Source organism: Venturia canescens, chromosome 4, assembly GCF_019457755.1.
Source record: "Venturia canescens isolate UGA chromosome 4, ASM1945775v1, whole genome shotgun sequence".
Lineage (NCBI taxonomy): Eukaryota > Metazoa > Arthropoda > Insecta > Hymenoptera > Ichneumonidae > Venturia > Venturia canescens.
This window is the reverse complement of record NC_057424.1, coordinates 20,013,289-20,037,951: the sequence shown is the minus strand read 5'-3', so window position 1 is coordinate 20,037,951 and position 24,663 is coordinate 20,013,289. Positions and strand designations below refer to the sequence as shown.

The following is a 24,663-nucleotide window of genomic DNA, read 5'->3' as shown; positions in this document are numbered from 1 at the left end:
CGTATTGACAAAAGATTGAACTTCTCGATACCAAAAAAAACGTATCGAGCGGCCTAAAATTTTAAGGCTCTTTTCAATTCCACACTCTCTCTCTCTCTCTCTTTCCCTTTGTTTATATCTAACAAAATACGATCACACGCAAATCGAACTACACGGAAGACGAAACGTTCGAGCGTTTGCTTACATTCCTCGATATTTTTCCCTGCGTGTTCAACTGACGGAGTATCATCGACGCGATGTCATTCGAAATAATTCAACGACATATTCGAATCGACGTAACCGCCGCTTCAGGCCAAAATTATTTCTTTAAAAGCTTCCAGAAACCAAAAAAAGATGAAATAATTCTCGAGATAAATAAAAGTATTTTCACAAAGGAATCCCTGAATTGGTGTTTCAAAGAAAAATGAATAAAAGATTGAAAAACAATTATGAAAATGTACAGCATCGAGAGCGAGCGAGAGCGATTGCGTCTCCCAATGGAGTGTCAATACGCATGTCCGGTGGCGACAGTTCGCGGGTCGAATGTGAAGTGAATTTGGAGATACACGCGCGGAGTTTGCCTACGTGTATATACATATATATATATATATATACATTCGAGCGAGCCGTACACTTTACTCACCAGGTAAAAATACAGTGAAAGCTTTCGTAACTGCGGTATAAACGTTGATGTTCCATGTGGTATTAATTTGTTAACTAATTAATTCTTCGATCGATATTAATCAATGTTAAAAATGATATAAAATAAATTGAGAAGTTTTAGGGTGATGTCACGATACTAAATATTTATCACGTTTACTAACAGAATTTCAGTTCTTAAGTATAGAAAGTGATGTTTTGTGGTATCCAATTGCTACGAAGCTCCCACTGTATTCATATCGTATATATACGGGACCTCGGAGTCGGGCGGCAAAGGCGCATGCATACCATATATATGTACGCTCGTATATACAACACAACATTGGCTATAGACGGTAGATTGCGTTGGTGCCTGGTCACGTCGGGTCAAAACGCTGCTAGAGCCCGCGGTGTATAGATAGTATAGAGAGAATCGAGGAGAGCTCCGGGCTGCTCTCGCTCTTCTCACACATCGTTTTCTTCTTCGAACAATAGAATCTATATAAATATATCTGTAAGTGTACATATTTCCAAACTAATAAAAAATTTAAAAAAAACGTGCAACGAGATAGTGAAATCGGATGAAGAAAAAACAGAATAAAATCGGTATTCGCGCGTACACATCGTTGGTCCATGGGATTTTCGTGACGTTCGCCTCTCGTCGCATACTTGCAGCCAAAGTTCAACCAGGTATTTTATCACTCAATTTATTTATCACGTGTCCCGCGTTCCTCCTTGTTCACTTATTTATCCACGCATTCAAACTTTATCAAAAGAGAGTTGCATATTGGAAGGAGCACACATGAGATCATTTTTTTTACACATCTGAACATTAGTTGGTCTGTCACTGCGAAAAATTCTAAAATATCACTCGCAACTGAAACTTTTTTCCAAATTCCGATACGATGGATCCAAAAATGAATTTCATTTATGTTCAATATTTCTATTCCAATATTTTCTCTGTATAACGGACAAATTTGATGATCATTTTATCTATGTTTGTTTGAAAAAAAAAAAAACAAAAAAACAAAAAAAAAATCGAATTTTTCATGAAAATTCAAATAAAGCGAATGTATTGAAATTTCATAAATTATTTTAATAGAAACGGTTCAACGTTCACGATATAAAATTCGTTTATAACGCACTCGCACGACAGATACAACGGACTCGCGGCAGGATCGTATACATTTTTCTTTTCACTTCGCCCGAGACTTCGTAATCTAATAATAACTTGGTTGTGACATTGTCCTCGGTAAGATAACATGTTTTGCGAGTCTCGCTGTTTTTTTGCCGATGAACGCGATCGCAGCTATTCCCGTTGCACGCATTGTGAATATTTTGCGCGGGAATAAGCCAGACGTGTTCCGGAACGGCGGGTAAATAACCTATAAAGAGGCACCCAGAAGCACCGGAAGGTCTCGAGGACTATTTGCACGGAAACACTAAAATTGGATACAAAAGGCGTGAAAACGTTCAATTGTACGCTAGTTATTGCATCAAAAAAGCGAAGGTTTTGACGTAACGCGCACGCTCGCGATACAGGAAATAAGTATTTCTGAACAAGATCGCGCATGAGGTAACGAACGTTGCAGGAACGCTCGATAGTTATTTAAACTTCCCATTAACGTTCGTTCAACGACTAGCATTATTGAAAAATACTCATTATAGAAAACAAAAAAAAACTTTGAATACTTTTTATTCAAACGGTGGGTTGAAATTTATTCGCGTAAATTATTCTCAGTCGTGTTTTCAATTTTTTCAACAAAATCCGATAACCGAGGATTTTGATTCGCTTGCCGAAATAAGCGAAACGTAGAAATTTCGTGGGAAAAACGACTCTTTGTATATTCTCGTGTAGAACAAGGATACTAAAAAAACAGTGTGCGAGCTAAATTCATCCTTCGAATAAGAAAACGAGTAATTCCGAAAATATAAAACTCTTGTCAAAATAAAATAAATAGGAAAAACAGAAGAGTGCATAATTTCTTGTTTTACGCTGGACTGGTTTGGCTCAAAGCTTTTTGGATGCACCGATGCACACGGAGAATGTATTTTTATACGTTTTTCTTGACGCGGGGCTGAATTCGTGTTATGACGTCACTCTTTTTTTCAACGAGAGAAAAATATTATTCGAGCAAGACCAATAAAAGCAGGCATTTTAGCCTTCATTCTTGAAAATGAGAGGATCGTAAATAATGTACCTCGCGAAACGTAAAATTCTCGAAAAAACGCTCGTTTCGTCTTCGAAGACCACTCACGCGCTGCACGTACCAACGAACAAAGCTGGTAAACAGGAATTTTATGATGCATGTCGAGCTCGTAGGGCCTGTGACGTTTCTGAGGTAGTAAATATTATAAAGCTTGTTTACCGAGGGAGGAGAGCCGTCCAAATCAGGGCCAGTCGATTTTTTTTTTATCAGTTCCGTTCCTGCGGGTTCTTTGTTCGACTCGAATCGACGTGTGAGGCGCGAAGAGCCACGTCTCATTTTTTGTTTATTTTCATATTCCCATACGTCTCTTCATATTTATCTCTCCAGTATTTTCGTTTCAACCAACGATACTATTCTCGCTACTGTTTTATGTGTAAAGCATTCCATTTTCTTATTGTCTCTCTCACCTCTTCGTCCGTTTGCCTCGTTTCCATCACTTTTCTCTCTCTCTCTCTCTCCCTTTCTGTCTCGATCTCTCTTCGTTCGCCTCCGTCTCCGTCTCTTTTTCTCCCTTCTTCTCATACACGCAGCTATAAACGACACTAATAATTGATAATATTATCGATCCAGCAGGCTTGTGGACGCTTCGCTATCTCCACCGAGTGCTTGTGCTGTGTTATGACTGTACAAACGTTGATGCCCTTGTTTCAGAAATGTTCGTGTTCCTTCTTGCCCTCGCATCAGGCAAGAAAGGGTCATCGCTGCATGTTCCTTTCCGAAGCAAATATTCATTATGATTCAACTTTGTGACGCTTCCAAATCACTGTGTTATTCACTTATTCATGATGCCATCGATCTTTTTTGTGTATACACTCGAATATTCATTCTGCTCAAACGACGAATGTCCCACTTGTTGTTAATTCTCGAAAGGTCATTGGCAACTAAAAACATGGAACGACAGTTGGAAGACAGTCGCTCAAATAATATTATTTTCCCCCTTTTTTCAGAGGGATTCGTCATTTTTGTTTATTCGAGAACTTTGTGAAGAGTTTGCGGATATATGAACTTCCGAAAGCTGATAATCAAATTGCGAGCTGAAATTTTTTCATCAGCTGGCCGAAGTACACCCAAGAGTTTGATCGAGCATTAATTGAGCGGTTTAAAAAATCCTCTGAGCTGTCACTTTTGTCCTCGCTAATGCGATTCTAGTTCTCTATAAAACGCATATTTAATGCTCGACCCAATCCCTTCCGTTGTTGCGGCCTTATTTTTGCATTTCATTAGACTCGATCGACTTTTTTCATTCGATCTATACATTTGAAAGCTGAGAAGTACAAAACCATTGTTCGGTGTGACGTGTCGTTCAATAATCTGCGCACGAACACGAGAGGATGAGTTATCGTGGAATTAAGTTCGTGGAGTTAAGTATAAAACAATACGAATTCGCAGTCTTCTCGTTCCTCGCGCGCCCGCATACACGCTTCAAAACAAACCTCAAACTTTCCCCCCTCGAGTCCGAGGAGCCTGAAATTTTCGTAGTTTTCGTTATTTTACTTTTTTTTTTACCCAGGTGGTACAAATAAGCGAGAAATTTCGACTCCCGAGTTTTAACAGATTGCTCGGAACGTTCGCCGTTAACTCCACGAAATTTTGTGATTTCCGAGAAAAAATTATCGATAATACGCTCGAACGAAAATTCGTCCTACCGCGCGAAAGAGGCCGAAAGATAAAAGTACGACGAAGGGGGGGGGGGGGGGGACAACGTGATTCGAACAGTCGCTGTATCAACATGTATGTATCGAAAAACACACAGGAATGTGTGTTCCGTGCGCACGTGTCGATTTCTTCGAAACTCATGCAGTTCTCGTTATCTCCATTGTAATATGGTGACGAGCCGCGCCTCTTTTCTCGCGTATGAACACACCGAATGTTCGGTTAATCCTCGATTTTTACACCTTCGTCAAACACACTTTTCTAGTTTTATGTTATTTTTTCCCCGGGGACATTGCTCGGAGAAAAATTTCTAAGAAAACCGATCGCGCCGATCGATTGGTTGGTCACGCTCGGCACGGTTCGAGGAAACTTGAGACGATTTTGTGAATTTCTCGGACTTCAAATCCATTCCAGTCGGTTCGTATTCGCAATCTTTTAAAAAGTTTTTAATTTCCTGCACACGCGTTTTTTTTTTTTTTTTTTTTTTTTCAATTTTCTTCGTATTTTCGCACGTGACGTGGTGTTCTGTCGAAATGTAAAAATGAGACTAAAAATTGAAATGGAAAAAATACATTCGTGGACTCGAATGATCCGGGCTGACGATAAAACTTGATTCGGTATTATTTGTGTCGAAAAATCCAGCCAACTTGGCAGCGCTTTCTTCCATCCGTCCTCGAGAATAGACGCGACCTTTTTTTTCATCATTTTTTTCGTGGCTTTTTCATAATACAGGTTTTTACGGTTGCATTTAATGACGATGAAATGAGAAATAAAAATATAATTTTGTACGTCGTAATAAGAGGACGGGTAATCATCAATACACATTTACACCTTTTACGCGTTTCTATTTTGTCTTTCGTTTGAACGCGTGACTCAAGCGTTCGCGGTGCTGGAAAGCGATTCACGTTTCGCGTTTCGTCATATCACCCATGACGTATTTCTTTTTTTCCTTCGAAACAGAAGGAAATTACTCGATAATGGAAAATTTCTTGGAATGCCCGAATTTGAAAATAGCTCCCGAGGCATTTCGTCCGTTTCTTCGTGTCGTAAAAAGTCGCATCGAAATTTTGAAAATCGTCGGTTGCAAAGAAAAAACGTTGAGTTTCAGCGACATCGCCGATGTCTTCAGGAATTTCTTTCCACTCGTTTCTAAATAACATCGCGGCTAGACACGTTGGCCTTCGAACTCTGCAAGTCCCACGCGTATACGTTCCAACTGGAAGTGTACAATCTCGCGAGAAGAGCTAGAGAAACCGGATCATCGCGTAAATATTTATCAGCGTTTTATTGAATCGATTGACCAAAAGAAAATTCGCGATTAACCAAAAATTTCTTGTTCGTGGTTCAAATTATGATGAGCGAATAGAGCATTTCAGTTTTTCTAAGTAAATAGGGAATTTCGTTTGGCCTGAAATCCTCCTCATAAAGCGTGGCCAAAGTTTAAACCCGAGCAACATGAAGGTCAACCGTTCCCACACCAATTGAAACTTCCGACCGTCGAAACATGAGCAATAAAAACATACGCATAAGCAATCCGTCACACGACAAAGTATTAGCTGTACACTTTTGTTATGGATAATTCACAACTCGAGTAGACGAGCCTCCAAGTGCTTGAATTCAAGGGTATAATAATCACGTTAAAATGACGCTGTCACTGTCAATTTGAGGATATCGCATTTGTCTCCCGAGCAGTATTCTGCTGTTTCGTATTACAGAAGTTCGAGCAGTAAAGTGCACCAGGGAGCAGAGACACAAAGAATTATCGCGTAAACGAGGCCTGTCAGTCGAACTTTACGTTTGAAAGCCTTGGCCGCTTTTAATACTTACGAATTTTTTCCGATGTTTTTTCTACACGAGAAAAATGGAGATACGCATTCGGACATTTTTTCCATCTGTCATGACCATTCGATCGGGGCAGCCACTTTGGTGAAAAAAACGCAAATTCCCCTCACTGGGATCTTTTGTCATTGAAATTTATTTACCCTCGGCAAAATAATTCAAGTTTCCTGTTGAAAAATAATCTTGTACCTTTTCCGAGCCAGATAAATGATGAATTCACTTTGTGCGCTGAGTGTAAACGGGGAATCGAAGAACTATTTACAATCAGCGACAGCGGCGAGTTTTGGTACTAAACAAGATATGGCGGAAGCGGAGCGAAGAAGTACGGCTCGGAAGAAAATCGTTCATTCATTTTCCCAGTTAATCGTATTTGTCAAGTTTTGTTATATAAAAGACTGGAATTCTGCAAAAAGATTTATGAAAGAGAAGGTGTATACGTGTCGGCAGTAATTCCCTGTACAAACTGCTAAAAGGATTATAACTTTCAATGTCACGGTATGCGACACGATGGTGCGATACTTGAGTTCGGTAAAAGAAAAAAAACGAGACACGCTAAGGTTGATAGTGCAAACGCGGTGCATTGGTACAGCGATCGTCCAATAATTCAAACGGATTTTTTTCCGAAGCCCCTCGCGGTAATCGTGCCGTGCCCTCGTGTATATCGTTCGGTTTGAAGAAAAAATGGGGCTTCCGGCTTAATGCGCGTAATGTATTATAGATTCCGTGACATGAGAGAACCATATTAGAGGGTATCGAAGCAGCCCACGACCTTATTATTGCAATTCACGCGACAGAAAACGAATGAGAAAGAACGATCCTCGCATTCGTATAAACTCCGAGAATTCAACTTTAAGCTAGTTCCCTCACAGCTTAATCCTCAAAATTTAATCACGAAAAGAATAAGATTTAAAATTCCCGGAATAACCTTCGCGCATGCGATGGGAGTAGTGAAAAGTAGCGCCTGCGCCTTCATTTCACATAAACAAAAAAACATGTCGGTACTGCACGCTTTCCGTTGTGTGGAACATGGAACGAGCAGCAGAGGACGGAGGGTTCAGCTTCGCGGGCTCAGCGCAACAAGAGAGCGGAGCTTGACCGCGATACTCGCTTGACGTGCCACTTTGCGTGTCATTTTATTCATTCAATTATTCCTAATGCATCACTTTTTCGCTAAGCCTCAACGTTATCGTCGTAAAAATCGAATCAGATAGTGTACTCGCGAGTTCAAAAGTTTCTCGAGTAAACAAAGAAACACAAGGAGAGTAGGCGCTTGGAACGTTGTCAAGCGGTGTTATATATATATTTACGAAGATTTTCGCGGTGGCGGGAGGGGAGGAGAAGTGACACACTGACTGGAACGCCGTCAGCCGATGTCTATATGTTCCGGACCACTGCAAAGGCCAATATTGCGCGGTAACCAGTTTTCGAGCACTATTTTCGATTGTTGTTATTATTATCGTGGAAAGTCGGGCGAGAAAGTTATTGATTTCCGGCCTTTTTTTTATTCGTGAGGGTACGTTTTATTTACGAGAAGTAATTTTTTACAAATTTTATTGCACAAGGACAAAAGAACGTTGAATTTTTATTGCGTTACAAGGAGCCTGTCCACGCGCAATCATCGCGAACAGCTGATCTTTCTCGGTCCTCGTAAACATTTTGTCCGGGATTGTTTTTTTTATTTTTATTTAAAAAAATTTTTTTTTAAACTAAGAAGTGCGACGATGTTATGAATATTAACTTCTTGGAATACGGATTGACAAGTTCTTTGACCGTATCCGTGTTTCTCGAAATAATTCAACATTTTTCATCGCTGAACGGGATTTAAAAATTTATGGAAGTATTATATTTTCGTTTCCCAGATATTAAAAAACATGAATGAATTCAATGAGGACTGTAGAATATTAATGAATCTGCTTCTCGTTTCATTTAATCGCACACAAAATACCAATAAAATGGAGGAAAATCTTGCATATAAATTCATGGAACTTCGAATCAATCAAATTGTTAATGTTAAGTTAGAATATGCAGTGCGATAATCGAGGGGAACGGTGATGATTTCAAACAATTTAATTTTAAGAGATTTTCCCGTTTTTTGTTGTGAAAAATTATAATTATTGCGGTGGAATATTATCTAAAATAAATATTTTATGTATTTTTCTTCCTGGACCATCTTTTTTCAATATTTCCACCATTAGATAATGCAATATCGAATATTTCGACAAAAGTATTTACTCCATTGTATCACGTTCCCAAAACGGAAAAATCATAATTGGAATTGGAAAACAAGCACAATTTCATTTTCAGTTTTCGTGTGGATACTCGTGTCCGTTGATTGACTATATATCGTGCAATAAATGAAAGTTTGGCAATAATCAATGTGGCACATGTCCCACACTAGATGGCGGTACTTTAAAGCAGCAGCGGCGGGGCGGAGGGGGGGGGGGGGGGGGGCGCGAGAGGAACAGCTGATTTTACATATGGCGCGTGACAGTTCGTCGCTGCGAGGTTAGGCCGAGCGCCCTGCTTTTCGAGTCGAATACAAACGTGCTTTACCATTCTTTCAACAGTGCAAAAAAAAGTAAAGCAATTTTTTTCTATCAATTATTAAGGTTTTTGAATAATTTATATTAATTTGTCGTAAATTTTGGGCTCCAAAGACATCTCGATAAGTCAAAAGCGATATCTTCCTTAACATTGATTTTGGCGCATACAATTTTTTTCGATCGTAAAGTTCCAGACATGTCACTTGGTTTTATGCCAATAATCCAGTGAATCCGGGTAGCAATTTGGAGAAGTTTTTCAAGACAATCGATCCCTTCAGAATGTTTTATAATGTATGAAAAAAAAGTAAACATGCCATGACAAAATATCATTTTTAATCATAATTACTTTGTAGAGGCACCTGAGAAGAGTTTTTGTTGATATCTACTTTGAATTCCCTTGTTTATAATTATTTTTTTCCTAGAGTCAACTCTCTTTTGCTCTCTTTGAGTTGTCGTTCCTCAAATAATATTTGATGGCGTTTATAGTCGTCCAAGGTTTAATGATCAATTTTTACAAATCGTTCTTTCAGCTGAATGAGGCTGATGGAACCCTTGGGTATAGCCCCGGAACTAGTCGAGTTAAGGACACTCACAAGATGGGCAGACGTGCCTGTTCAGCATCGCTACACCGATTACTCAACTTCCCTGGGAGAATTAACGCCCCATGCAGACTGCCCGTTTCCTTGTCGGTCTGCGATCAATCACAAGATTGCATTATGGTGAATCAACTTTTATGATTTGCAAGCCATTCTTTTCTTCTATTATATTAAAAAATTCTTCATCCCATTTTTTTTCTCTATCGATAAACATTTCTACAATTTTTCCAGGACCGGCGACATATCGGTTCTACAAGTAGACGCTGTGGTAAATCCTACGAGCGAAACTATGGATGACAATAGTCTCACGTGCCAAAGAATATTTTCGCGTGCTGGACCAGCTCTTAATCTCGAAATCGATATCGAAATTAAAGGTAACATTTCATTCCCTATCCTTTAGGTTTCCGTGAAATGATTTTTAAATAATTCACAAACTGATGATTTCTTAGCTGATAATGAAAAATATCATGACTTGTGATTCATAATTATTCAAAAATCTCTACTTTTTCTTCACAAATTACTCAAAAAACATTTTGCGAACTGTGCTCATCGCTAAATATTTTTTTGTATATTTTAACCATTAAATTCATGCCAAGTTGCTGTTTTCATTTACAGAATGCAGAACCGGCGAAGTTAGGGTAACGCAGGGCCATAATTTACCTGCTCGTTACATCATTCATACAGTTGGGCCCATTTACAATATAAAGTATCAAACTGCAGCTCAAAATACGTTACATTGTTGCTACAGGTACGTAATTCGGTACCTAGTCTCAATACTCTCTATCAAAATTAATCCTCAACCTGGATTTACATAATCCGTTCAATTGGAAATGATATTTTTTCACAGAAACGTGCTCCAGAAAGCCAGGGAACTCGGACTTCGCAGTATTGCTTTGCCTGTGATTAATTCTGTTCGTCGAAATTATCCACCTGATGCTGGGGCCCATATAGCACTCCGTAAGCATATTTTTCCACTCAATTTTATTACATTCCCCCAAAATGAATGCATTCGAGGACTCATTGGAATCCTGTACCCACAGGAGCTGAGATTTTCTTACAGTGTTTGAAAAGTTATAGTAATGATATTTACCATTGATGGGGTTGTGAAAATAATATGGTTCCAGGTGTTTTCACATAAATCTTTTTCGGTACTATATTCGTATTCGTTAACGTTACTAGAAAATGAAGAGATTTCAATAGTTTTCATTACTTTTTCTCTGTAAAACATAAACCTGACCATAAAACGCCCCGAATTGCTCGTTTTTTTTTAAATTATTGAATCATTTATCGTGCCAACCTTGACAAACATATTTCATTGGTCTTGTAAATGACGGCAGAGGTCGTATTGCATTTGTCGTAAGAACAATTCGGATGGATTGGACAATAACTTTTCCTTTCGAAGAAAAATCTACTGATTGTTCGGAGTCGATATTTCGTTGCATTCTTTTTGTCGTTTATAATTTTTTCTTTACTATTTGTACATTGCTGAGATTCGCAATATTATTTCTATGGGATTAAGGAAGATCATGCGTTACTTGTGATTCAAAAGAGCAACTGAACTTTTTTACTCTTTTGATGATCAAAGAAACGATTAAAATTTATTCTCGCAATTATTAAAATAATGTGTAACTTATTTGTTGAAATTTAGAAATTTTTAATATCAAGCAAAATGTGACAACAGTCATTTTCTACTTATATGCGTATGCTACATCTATATTTTAAATCAGCTGGCTCATGGTGTTCTCAAACCTTCCACCGTTTATGTCGTTATTGCTCGTTAACCTTAATCAACTAAGTGTTTTTCTTTTTCCATTTCCATTTCCCTAAACACATTATATTTTCTTATTCTCGTTTTTGGTTCTTTAAAGTTGGGAGAATCTAATTTCATTAAATCGAAATCGTTGCACAGGGCGAATGTGCCTGCCATAAGAGCCTATGTATAAGGCTTCAAAAAATATGATTTTCGTTAATTGTTTTCTCGACAACTGTACGGTAGATTCTATGATAATTCCGGGAATAGATGCCCGGTGTATATTTCTAGCGTATTCCCAAATTTCTACTCTTTAAGTTGGAATTTTCATTTTTTATTAGATTCGCGTGATCCACCTTAATGAATGTACGAGATTTCTATGAATGAAATAATTTCAAATGGCGAATTACGAAGCTTTTGTTTTCCCATTGATCAGGAACGGTTCGGAGATTTTTGGAGCAGTACAGCGACTCGATCAGTTGCGTTGTTTTCGCTCTGGAGCCCTGTGATCTCGGTATATACCAAGTTTTATTGCCGCTGTATTTTCCACGAACAATGGAGGAGCAGGAAAACGCTTGTTGGCAATTGCCAAGCGACGTCGGCGGTGCAGACGGGGAGCCGCTTTTGCCCGATCGGCAAATTAGAATAATCGACAATCCGCAGCATGCGTTACACGGTAAGCGTATTGGGGAGTCAATGTCAATATTGAATTCGATGGAAAAATTCATAGAAAACAATAAGAAACTATTCGATCGCTTACGTTTTTTTCAACGATCCATTTTTTTTCGACTTTCCACATTTTTTCATCCCCCTTCAATCGTTTTTTTTTCATCGCTTGTATAGGAGACGAAACCGTTGAACTTTCAGGACAGTTGGATACCGCGATCAACGTCGGCGAGCACGCCTTCACTCAGATGCAAGGCGATTTGGATCGGCAAAGACTTTTAGGAGAGAGACCTCTCAGCGATCCTCTTGCAGACATTATGCTCAAACAAATGCAGCAAAAAGAACGGTGAGTTTACGAAAACGAAAAGACGCGAAAAGAGCATCCAGGGATTTGAAAACTTCTCGAATTCACGAATTCTTTCGATGCTGCATGGAACATATTCGATCTTGGCGTTGGGTCACACTGTTCCGATCCCATTTATATATTATTAAAATTCTGCAGCGAACTAAAATATAAATTTACAAAAGTCAATTCAAACGTAACGTTTTTTAAAGGCGGATCAGAATTGGATGCTTTTTATGAAGAAAAACAAAAACATTTTTGTCGCGTATAATTTTCCAAGTAATTTCATTCGTTTCCTTTTCCATTCGTTCGTTACACTGAAACATGAATATTTTTTAGATTGTTTTTTTTTTTTTTTTTTTTATTTCTAATTTTCGTTAAGCACGAAAGGTGAGTCTCATTAGAAACGTTGCACGGGATTTTTCGAGTCGCAATTCCGTTTTGAATTTGAGCTTACGAGGCTCGAGTCGATCCCTGTCGTGACATCTCGTATATTTATAGCAAGTGGGTTAAAACAAATAAAAGATTAATGCTAAATTGAGTTAACGCGGAATGTTGATGCTCTAATTGAGTAAACGATTCGCGTCCCAGCCTACGCAGATGGAACGGAATGACGTGGGAACGGGATTTAGATAATTTCGCAGTCACTTTCAATAGCGATTTCCAGTCATCATTCGGAGAAACGTTTTCATGAAGCCGTGCTCCGATTCCGCTCAGTGATTCAATTTACGTCAATCATTTTTGTAACATGCACAATCTCGTTCATAATGATGTTTCTGTTCAATTATCTCACTAATGAGATAATTGAATATTTAATAGAATGTCGTGTTCGGAATTTAGTACTTTCATGGAGAAACAATTGGATTTCTCTCCTAGGACGACAGCCCCAATTTCTTAGTGATGAAACTCCTTTTTGCTTTCTTTTTTCCAAAGTTTTTTCGAGTTTTCAGCATCGAATACACTCTGATTAGGACTCCATCATACGTCGATCATTTTGTTATGGAAAAACGAAGAGAGTCCTTCAGAATCAAACGTTTTTATTAAGTTCGAGGAACGCTCTGAAGATTGAGGTCGTTTTTGGTCATATTGAAAGGTTTTTCATTTGAAAAAAAACTTAGAATCTTCGAACTTGTGAAAAAAATGGTTCATCAGTGTAGAACTTTAAAATGATTTGGTTTTTTTGTAAAAACGCGTGTTAAAGTCGAAAATTTTGATCAATTTCTCCAGCTGTTATTCCTATAAAATTTTCCACCCACGAATGCATAGTGGCAGCATCCTTAAAATTCTTGCTAAATAAATAAGGAATGGTCGATGGAAAATCGTTTGAACTCGGCAATTTTTATATAACCAGTAAAAGCTGATGACGATTCAGAATCTTCAGTCCCAATGGGCTGATTGGCATAAAATCCAAATGAAAATCGGACTCGGAATCATTCAATCCCATTTAATTGGCATCCAGAATCATACTTTGATCACATTCGATGAATCCCAGTCCCGAAATACTCTCGATCGTAATTTCTTCGCAATGCCAAAACGAAGAGAGTGAAGAGTTTGATGGGCATCGGTCGAGATGGACTTCGTACAGTTCTGGCTTCTGCTGAATTAAAATCTAAGTATAAACTGGCCTGATTATAAATAAAACTTTGTCAATCGCTCGCGTGTCGTAAATCCGGCGAGGATTCGATGAAATATTATGATGAAAAACGTAATAAACAAACGAAGAATTGAATCTAGAATACGATCGACGTCGCGATTCGGAATCCGTGGATCGAGCTATTTTCACCTCGCTGAAAAAACAAAGCAGTCGGACGAAGACCTTAAGGCGTATAAATAAAGAAAAATATGAAAAAAGCAATAATAATCGCGGCGCGTAACACGCGTTTGCCATGTGACGCACGTTCCCCGATAATCTTGGAGTTGGTTGGTCGGGGGATCGACGCAAGCGCGCTTGGCTAAGTTGCGCGCCCTTTCCCCAAACAACGAGAAACCGCGACGACTGCTAGCCACGGGGCGACGAGGTGAATTTTCACGACCGTCGCTGCTGCCGGAGCCGCTAAACGAGCGAGAGTTGTGCGCGCTCTGCTTCTGACATCGGGGATCCGCGGGTACGGCTTTTGAAGCTCGTCAAAAGTAGCGGCGTAGTTCGTTCCGACAGAGCCATCGACGAGTGTGCTCCATTGCAAATAAATCGCTCGAATCGATTTCTCGGGCTGTCGATTCCGGAGATTCGGTGCGGCGACGAAAGCTCTAGAAATTATATTTTTTCTCCGAACCCCCATTTTCATCGCGAGTTTCCTCTTCGAAAAACTCTAAAATCTCTCATTCGCATGTGAGAAGAAAAGTGCAATTTTTCAACACTCGGAAGTCGACGTAGAATCGCGACCGCTCCCCGTTCGCGTTAAAAACAACCCGAATAAGGGTTCGCCTTCGTTCTCCCGCGGTCCTCCAAATCCGGGGGTCAAAGTTACTCCAATTTCTTTGGAAACGCGAAAAAAAGTGACGATCGAAAAAATCTGAATAAATCCTTAAAAATCATAGTCCGAGGGCTGTCACATCGGGCAAGGGACAACGAAAAGAAATGGTGGTGATGATCGACATGATGGACGTGCGCATCATGGACGAGGATGACGACGAGGACCGGTGGGTTGAATCGCCGATTAGAAAAACTGTTATTATATACATTTGTAAGCTCGTACATGTGTAGTGCACAATTTGCACACGGCTCGAGCAGAGGCGTTGTTCATTAAGCGAGTCCTAATCAATGAACGCGAATTGTTTAAGATCGATGGAAAAATTGACTAGCCTATGTTCGTCAAAAAATATGTTTTTTCGTACATTTCAAACTCAGATTGTTTGACCGAACGATCATCCCGTTTTCTCACTCGAATTAACATGAATTGAAGTGAAACGTGGATTTTTCTAGACTCTCCAAGTTTAACGAAATTTGGGGAAGAAAAATGGAAGGAACGAGCTCGAGTCGTCACAGCTGGAACTTTGTTTTGTTTATTTTTGTCCCCGTGATCGAGACGACCTTTGAGGCCAATGCTTTTACGACTGAGAGAGCGAGGAATTAGGGGAAATGCTCGCCGGAGGTCACGTCCTCTGTTTGACAAAGTCGACGTACCTAATAACTCGAAGCTTTTAGACTTATAGCTAATTCAGGCTCTTAGCTCCCTCATATCCGAGCCGCACGGTTCTCAGAGCAAAACGAATATGCGCTTTTCGAGCCGGTGCAAGAAAAAATCCTCCAAACCTTCGTCGTATGCGCGACGGCTTCATAATTCGCGTACTTGACCCAAAAAGATGTTCACTCGAGTACGTGCGTCGTGGGTGATGAGGGCGAACGTGCTTTTCATTTCCTTATTCTCACGCTGATCGATCCCACCGACACGCTTACCTCGTAGGCTTGTGGCAACAATCACGACGAAACTTTGTTACAGATCGATCGATATCGAAGTTGCGCCATCGCAGTTTTGCATTATGAACTTGGCGAATTTTGCTTTTCCGTCCGAACGCGAGTGAGAAGGCTCGGTTCGATTGGGAGTTTGTAAACTTCGATAATCCGACGCTCGACGTAAGGTGGAAACGTTTAAACAGAAAAATGAAACTTCTACGTCGCAACTTCGATGCGCACTGATTTTCGAACAAATGACCATTCGAAGTTTTTTCTAACTCGGGCAAAGTTTCACTCACTTCAACGAGGTCAAATTCAACGGAATACTCGCTTCAATCATTTCATACACTTGCCGAAAGAAGGGGAGGGTGTAGTGAGAGGCGACTGAGGAAAAAGAGCAAAGCCTCTTAAGGTCACAGCCCTGTCTCGTGTAACCCCAATATCTCAAATCTTCGATTCGCTTTTTGAGGACAAGGATACCCACGTGCTCCGTCGTTCCTCTCCAATCAGCCGATTCGTTTCTTCGCTCGTCCTATATTCACAACACTTTTTCAGGAGACTCACAAAACTACCAGAATTTATATTTTTAATCGTGAAATACAGCTTTTTCGATTGTAACGATTCAACGGATTTTTCGGATCATTCCCACTCGGTTTTTCCTCACTCGTTAAAGTGCAATTCGCAAATGATCTTTTGTTCTTCGTTCCTGGGAAGAAACTTATGAGCTACCACGAGGAGTGGACTCTCTTCACTGCCTCAAGCGTCTCGGCATATAATAAATGTGCATGAAACAAGATCGAGGACATTTGACGAGAGAGTGCTAAAAAAAAGCGAGACGACAAAAGCAACGAGTCGGGTAATTGTCCTCCTTCCGGTCAAGGTCGAGATCTCGTGCTCGAGACCGTTATCGGAACGAGTTGTCGACAGTCCTCGCGAGTCTGAATAACAATGATGGATGAATTTGCATCTCAACGCGTGGATTCGATTAACAAGTCATTCGCGACGCCCTTAAAATATTTCTCCCAATGTCCAGCTAAGATGTTTCAATAAAAAAACTTGCGACAGATCGATCAATCGTGCATTTGCATTACTAGTTTCAACTTTTTCATTCCGTTTCTCATTAAAAATCGTAATAATTCAATGTCGTCACAAATGTACTGTAACGTTGTGGAATACAACGTTACGAGGACGAGAACGTAACGTCACAAGTACAAAAAATAATGAAGAAAGCTAACTGTCAATTGTGAGAAAACGTGTTTATTTATTCGTTCTCTTTTTTCTTAGGTACGAGAGGTTATTGAGAAGAGCAAAAACGGAAGATCTGACGGAGGTTTCCGGGATCGGTTGTCTGTATCAGAGTGGTGTGGATCGACAGGGTCGGCCGGTAGTCGTGTTCGTTGGAAAGTGGTTTCCGGCCACAAAAATCAATCTGGACAAGGTGGAGTATTCTCATTTTCAAATCCCAGCACGCGGATACAAGATGCGAAGAAAAATTATAAACATATTCAACAAACACGAACGAGAAAGCGGAGGGCGGAAAACAAAATTTAGCCGCAGTCAGAGAAAGAAAATTCGACGAATGGAGAGGGAGAAGAGAGAGAAAGAAACGGAGGGCGAGAGAGAGAGAGAGAGAGAGAGAGAGAGAGAGAGAGAGAGAGAAGGAAAGAAAAAAGTAAAATGGAAGAGGACATTTTGTATCACGTCGATGACGTAGAGTTTGCTTGTTGGTATAGGCTCGTAGAATGAGGTGAATCTGCAGTTGCGCCAAAGAAGATCGATATTCAACTTGGTACAGAAATAGAGAAGGAAACGAGCACTCGGTCTACCACATCATCATCTCCTGTCTGCTCTTCTTACACATTGTCACTATTTTCAAATCGTTGGAATTCGCATTAAAATCTTTCTTTTTTGCCATTTTATTACGGGAATAATGGGAAGAAATATTGGAAAAATTTTATTAGTAGTTTCGTCAGTCGTGATGCATCAAGCTCGCTGATCAATTCCAGTGGAAAATTGCTTTATTATATGCATTGATCGTGATTCTCGCACACGATTGAATTTATCGTGTTATCTCGATGAGAAAATAATCAGCGAGACTCGATGACAAGGAGTAAATAAGCGTAATTTTCATCCGCGCCTTATCGAGGTTTGTTTTGTAATGATTATTTTTTGAATGTGTCGAGTTCGATTCCGTTGAGAAAAATATGTCGAAACGTTGGAAACGCAAGCGTGAAAATACAAACGAGTTGAATCGCTTCTCATCGTCTCGTTCCGTCGTCTATCTCGTTCGCGTTTAATGGTAATGACTCTGGAGTATAATTAAACTCGCGGAGTTTGTACAACGCGATAACCCCGCACCAAGGACGCCCCACGTGCTCATTATTATATACACCGAGTAACACGATCAAATCTCGCTCAACCTATTCTTTTTCTCATGTCTCGTTTTGCATAATTATGTTTCGCATGTACCTGCGTCGACACTTTATCTCCGCGTATAATGTATCATGTGAAAACAAAATCAATAACGCGAAGAATGAAACTTTAAGCAAAGCCATCATTTTTTTTATCTGCTCAATCGTTGACTCGTTGAGGTCGGTAATGCAAGCTCGAATCGCTTCAATTGTTGAGAAGCTACAAATTTGTTTCTTGTCTTTTCCGTAGACAGAAGGCTTCGATCCGGTCCCACATTTTTCAGGGATCTTTCGAATTTCCGAAATGAAAGTATGTTCAAATCGTCCTTAAAAACTGCTTAACATGGGGCTATCTCTACCTTCGTCCGATAGGATTTCCTCCCTTTAAACACCTCCCTTCCTTCCCGTCATTGAAGTAAGCTAGGAGAAAGTGGGTTATCGTCTCATGCTCTCGGGCAAAGCTCGTCTAGTCCGTTCGTCGCTGTTTCTCCCCACACGTTCGAGGACACGCGAGCTTCGGAATCCCTTCGTCCTTCCATGGATCGATCTTGTTACTACAGAAACGCGCGAGTATGTGGTGTCGGTGTCTCGACGACCCCATTCCCTTTCATTTCTGGCTGATTCATCGATCATAATAAAATAATGGAGGTAGCCATGGACGCAAAAATCATTGTAAAAACTCTGAATCGTGTTTTCTTTATTTTGCTACTTTTTACGAAGTCCGTCACTTGAAATTTCTGTTTTCACACTAATGACATTCGTATTTATTTACAGGCCTTACTCTACTTGATACAATTGCTGGATCCGATCGTCAAAGGTGATTACGTAATCGCTTATTTCCACACCCAGACGACCAGCAATAATTATCCTAGCCTTCAATGGTTGCGCGAAGTTTACAACGTGCTTCCATACAAGTAAGTTACCTCAATCATACAAAGTTTACATTGTAAAGAGAAAAGCACGTAAGACACGATACTGCTGATTGTAAGAAGCTTTACTTTCTCGATTTCGAGTTTGTCACGTGTGCTCTTCATGACTCTTCGTGCATGAAATTGGCAACAATCGTGAGCACGAAACTTGGAAAATAACCGAAGCTGCTTGATTTATGAAACTTTGAGTTAAAATTTTATGTATTTTTTCTTTTACATACCTGTAGATCGAAAAAATAGTCTCGTTCGATAAATGATTTTGTGATGACGATCATTGTTGCCGAAAACTCAAATCTGCTGCATTTTCCCCTGTAAATTTCACATTTCGATCGTAACGAAAAGCTTTGGGATGTGATCATGAGTGCCATCGAGATATTTTGGCATGCTCGTTTCAAGCTGTCATCAGAAGCATTCGAATCGCTCTCGATTGAGCGATGAGCGATTTCACGAAATAACACATCATTTGCCTAATTTGCCATTTAAAAATCATCTTAGTGCAAGCTTAAAGAATAGAAGATATTCAGCTGACCATGCATTCGCTATTTCATTTTCAGATATAAGAAGCACCTCAAGCATTTCTACATTATTCATCCCACTTTTTGGACCAAGGTTGGTATAGTTTTCGTAATTTTTTCTTCTAATTATTCTCAACGCAAAATTGCATTTTAAACACGTTTTTCCAAGAACTCGTTATCTTTATTATCTTCTGATCTTTCCTCTTTTTTTACACGAATCCGCTTGTTTTCTTATCCGATCTAATCCAACAATTGCGAGTGTCTGTTCTCGTGTTTCAAAGGCCATGATAACTGACCAGTACAATGAAATATTAATTACGAAGAACATGTTCTATTTTTTTCGCTTTTGAACGACGAGTTCTTAAAATATATCATCAGCCACGAATTCGGCAGTTTTCACGTAGACCTTTGCTGACTCCACTTTAATTTTATCCTCATTTTTTTTGTTCAACATCTCAGCTCGCTCAGATTCAGTGTCTCGATGTGATGAGATTTCCTACGGTTAAATACGTTAATCAAATAGCTTTACAAGCGACTCCGTTAATTTATTCACGAATAATATATTATTTTCTTGATTCGGTCTCCAGCCTTGATACGTTCGTGAGCAAGTGGCTCATATTCAGATAAATTCGTCTTGCAATTGCCCGGGGTATTTGGTTTAATGACGGAAATCAAAGTCAATATTTTCATTACAAATTAAATAACTCCCGTGTTTTCCTTATCTGTCGTCTCTTGTCGGTCCAAGACAGTTCTTACGTTATTTCAAGTATTCGTTTATCGTGATAAGGAAATAAAAAGACCGAGAATTCATCCGGTACACGATGATTTTGAAAATTCCACCAATTTTCTGCAATGCCTAATAATCGAGGCTTCAATTATTACAACCACTTTTCACAGTCTCTGCAATTTTTTTGTTGTTATAGATGATGACGTGGTGGTTCACCACTTTTATGGCACCTGCGATCAAGCAAAAGTTTCACAATCTACCGGGAGTCGAGTACCTTTACGAGATCATGTCGCCCGAACAACTGGAGATTCCTGCTTACATCACGGAGTACGATATGACGGTAAAATCGTTTTTTTCCCAAATTTGATTCGTCGGTGCTCATGCAACACGAGACATCAGCAGTCAAATTTACATTTTGTTCTTTCCCATGTCTAACTGTTTTTCGTTTTTGTTTCAGATAAATGGTACGAGGTATTATCAGCCTGAACAGAGTGTAGGTGAGCCGTTGACGTAACTATCGAGATTAAACGACGTAGAGCCGGGATCGCTGGAAAAGCAAACCCGGAATATCCCGTGGATCATCGTCTCCATTCTCCTGTCCTTGTTTCGTCTGCGCTCGCCGATTCCCGGTGTCTTTGAAACATCGAAAAACAACGAGCCTCCTCGAGTTTCAGCGGTTGATATATCGTACGTACAGTACGAAAATGAAATGAAATCATCATCGCCAAAAAGAATGAATATCTCGCCAGATTGTAGATTCGACAGCAACGATAAATCCGTCGATTGAAGGTCCATCGGTTCGACACCATCAATGATCCTCCATCGTTGACTATAGTCGATTTCTTCACTGTTTCATTTGTTATTAACTTCAAATGCGTAAGAACAAATTCAAGCGCAGATATTTTTCGTCACTTTCGAACTTTCGAATCGAAACGTGGTGTGAAGACGTTTTCTAAAATTGCGACGTAGTTCTTGACAATTCAGAAACTGACATTAAACGAAATCAAATGCCGGTAATTTTTGATTCCATGGAAACTTTTGAGAACATTTTACGGGTATCAAAACGAAAATATCTGAAAAATGTGAGATCAATTGATGTCAAGCGAATCGACGCTCTTCACGAAGTAGCGAAAAGTATTCTGCGCTCGAGATCGGCCAAGCCGAAAAAAGGGAAGAAAAACAATTGTAACACGATTAGGAGAGCAAAATGAGCTTGAGAGGACAACAGAGGACGGTTACAAAAACTTGTCACGCATCGTGACGAGAAAAGTGGGAGGATTTCATAGTGGATCACGTTGTTAATCAACTAATCACGTTTTTGAAGATAAAAAGCCAGCACGAGAGGAATCTTATGAGAGAATATCGCGTGATTGTATCGCGCTTTTTCTACGCGACACATTAACAATGAATAAACGACTGCCATACATCGGTGATCATGAACAATATTCGTGATTCGCGTCAAATAGGAAACAAAGCGAAAGAACAAACCAACAAATTCAAATATATTAACACAAAGAAGTAACGTTTGTGTGTGTGTAACTCCATATTCCAGTCCAATTGGGAACTCTGACGCTTCGAGACTTCGAGTATCAGGAATTGGTCGGATCACACTAAGGAGAAAGAAAAGAAAAATTGATATAAATTCCGATTGGATATTTCGAATTTCCATGAGTGGTAGAGTGTGCTTATTTCCCAGCGTTATTAAAAACTCGTCAAAATCGCACGTTTTCTAAACGTTGACAAGTATCGTAATCGTTTTTCTTGTTATTTTTTAACGATGATTAGCGCAAGAAAAATTGCTAACGGAGTACTGGGAGTAGAAGAGATTCAAATTTGAATATATAATATAAATATATACATAGATATATATACATAAAACCTAAAACCCCTGAAATGTCCGGCATAAAAGCGTTTGTGAGGTGCCGATTGATCCGTGTTACAGAGAGCCGTCTTTACGATTACTGTACATCGTCGATATTTTAATATTTGAAATTTGCTAAGATAGAAAGAGAGAGAGAGAGAAAGAGAGATTTTGCTGGTCGCGTGATTCTTATAAAAAGATCAAAAAACATGAAGAATCAATTTGTTGAGAACAAATTTATAACAGTGGATATAATTCAGTCTCGTAGTCAACTCGGAAAAATCCGGAAGGACAGCTCCTAGAAAAAGTCAAGTGAATTCGATTTTTATGTAAAAAAAAGACATATTTGAAAAACGCAACTGGTGGAATGTGACCCCGTGTAGATGAGGCATCGTACGTTCTCGAGACTCTCGGATAGACGAACCTCGTCGAATTTGGAGCATTGCAATTTTGGCAATGAGAGAGACTCCCCAAAGTTTATTTAAATTGTACAATTTTTATTCACCCATCGACGAATCTTGAATTATTTTTCTATTATTTTATCATCTTGACTTGCAGTTTTTCTCAAATGCATACATTAATCATGAGTGTTGTATTTTTTACTTATTTTTCGCATGCGAATAATATCGGCTGCGACGTGTTCGGTCTAATAAATGTACAGTTCATACAGCAAGCTAGTAATCGACTTACAAATACATTGCCTACTTTTTAGGGTTTCTTACACTCTCATACTTTTATGTCCATCCGTCTATCAATCTGTCCTACAAGATTTATGAGCTCTAATCCTGGAGATGGACACAATGAAAAATGAACAAAAAGAAAGCTTGAAACAGCATTTCCTTAGTTTTTAAGAGCAGGAAAATAATAATAACCCTAAAAACTCTGTCGCCCTCTTCCTCCTCAATTTTTTAAATGATTTGATGAAGAATCGAAGATAATTCACCAATAAGTTATTTATTTCGTTAAAGAACGTTTTCTAATGGGGAAAGCAAAAGATTTGTGAATCAATCGAGTAAAGTTCGTTTTGGATAGATCACGGGGACAAAAAGCCGTAACATTATCATCTCAAAATGCTATGAAGCCGTTGAATATTTTTCGTATGAAAATAACTGAGCTAAAACAATCTCTAACGTTGCCAAAGTTACAAATGATCGTTAGAAATGAAGATAGAAGAAAATTAGTCGCGCTTAAGTCCAAAGCCAGCGACTATCCGAGACGCTCGTTGGTTCGTAACCCAAAATTAGGCTTTAAAATTCGTAGGTTAGGTGAAGCAATAAGAAATGTGAAGAGTTTTGCGCCACCACTTATTCTTAGAGGCTGCGCCGTTGTTGAACATTTTTGATCAAGCGAATGAGGAGGAAAAAAAGAAGAAGAAAAAGATGGAGGGAAAACTCGAGCGATAGTGTGGCCATAGTCGTCGGAGATGTGCGAGTAAATAAATGAATAAATATATATGTATACACAAATGTGCTTGAAAATGCATGAATACATATATATTTATAAATAAGAGAAAAAGTAATAGAAAAAGTAAAGAAACCTCATGACGGTCCGACAATCAATCGCGGCGCTACTTACCGATTAATTCATAATTATTATATTTTATCATTGCCGACGAGACCGAGAAATTTGTGCCGAATGAAAACGGCGTTTTCGCGCTTCGCGCCAATGTCTAATTACGCGAAAAGAAATTCGTTGAGTAGAAAATTGCGCTCCTGTCGAAGAAACAGACAAACAAATAATAATAAAATTAGTCGATCGATGTACTACGCGTACCTTTTTAGCACGCATCTTTAAGGTCCCTCCCGCCCCCTTCGTGTCTTAGAGAATCTTCGCGATAAAGTAAGATCGTCGAGAGAGAAAGAGTGAGAGAGAGAGAGAGCGCAGTGAAAAATCGATCGACTGTTTAAAACGAACAAACCAAATTATGGAACAAAGTAAAAGTCAATAACATCGTGAATTTTCAGTCAGTCTCGTTTCCCGAGACACGCGTCGCGTAAGATTGTAATATTTCAAATAATCATCATGATCGTTGCAAACATCGTAGTTATTATCACATTTCGATTATTTATCGATGAGCGTCCTACGCTGACCTAATTCTCCGGTTATTAAAACCAATTTATTATTATCGCTGTATTTATTATTTTATAGAAGTAACATTCGTCACGCCGCTTCACATGCTCACAAACGAACCAACTAAACATCCCGCATCTTCATGGTCTCAAAATCTCACATATTCGCGTTTTATTTAATGATAATTTTATTATTCCTACTATTATCACAGTTATTCTTACTGTGTTATTTTATAAATCGCGAGTGGTAGATCATCCTCGATTCGTCCCATATTTCTTCACATTCAACAGCCCCATTTATAGACGTTAAAGCATCGCGAACGTTCCCATTTCTTTTTTTTCCTACGGCAAAGACATTTTGACGTTATTCGATGGAAAAAGAATTTAAAGAGAGAGAATAGGAGAGCGAATGTGTGGAAGAGTGACACAGAGTATAAGAGAGATATTGTTAACTCTCTCATATTGTTGTTATTCTATTATACATATTAGATAGAGAGCGGTTATTGATTGATATGATTATTAAAGACACCATTACCTTA

General features: G+C 39.2%; 1 protein-coding gene across 6 annotated transcripts; it reads left to right on the top strand.

Annotated features, from left to right (window-relative positions):
- The first annotated feature begins 978 nt into the window (after nt 1–978).
- On the top strand, nt 979–24,663 carry Gdap2 (ganglioside induced differentiation associated protein 2). Of its 6 annotated transcripts, none has more exons than XM_043415575.1 (12): nt 979–1,308; nt 9,394–9,582; nt 9,691–9,833; nt 10,075–10,207; nt 10,307–10,416; nt 11,646–11,885; nt 12,053–12,221; nt 16,897–17,050; nt 18,798–18,937; nt 19,507–19,561; nt 20,391–20,534; nt 20,652–24,663. In XM_043415575.1, the coding sequence occupies exons 2-12, from the start codon at nt 9,398–9,400 to the stop codon at nt 20,706–20,708; spliced, it is 1,530 nt and encodes a 509-aa protein (XP_043271510.1). In that variant the 5' UTR covers nt 979–1,308; nt 9,394–9,397; the 3' UTR covers nt 20,709–24,663. The 6 variants fall into 6 exon arrangements, with proteins under 6 accessions (XP_043271510.1, XP_043271515.1, XP_043271514.1 ...); XM_043415580.1 differs by having other exon boundaries at nt 982–1,308; nt 12,077–12,221; XM_043415579.1 differs by lacking the exon at nt 979–1,308 and adding an exon at nt 6,626–6,815.

Bases quoted from the DNA above. Each gene is read 5' to 3' on its own strand.
- Gdap2 (XM_043415575.1), top strand. From the start codon at position 9,398: ATGAGGCTGATGGAACCCTTGGGTATAGCCCCGGAACTAGTCGAGTTA. The intron at 17,051-18,797 runs GTGGAGTATTCT...ATTTATTTACAG, and splicing joins CAAAAATCAATCTGGACAAG to GCCTTACTCTACTTGATACA. The intron at 19,562-20,390 runs GTTGGTATAGTT...TTGTTGTTATAG, and splicing joins ATCCCACTTTTTGGACCAAG to ATGATGACGTGGTGGTTCAC.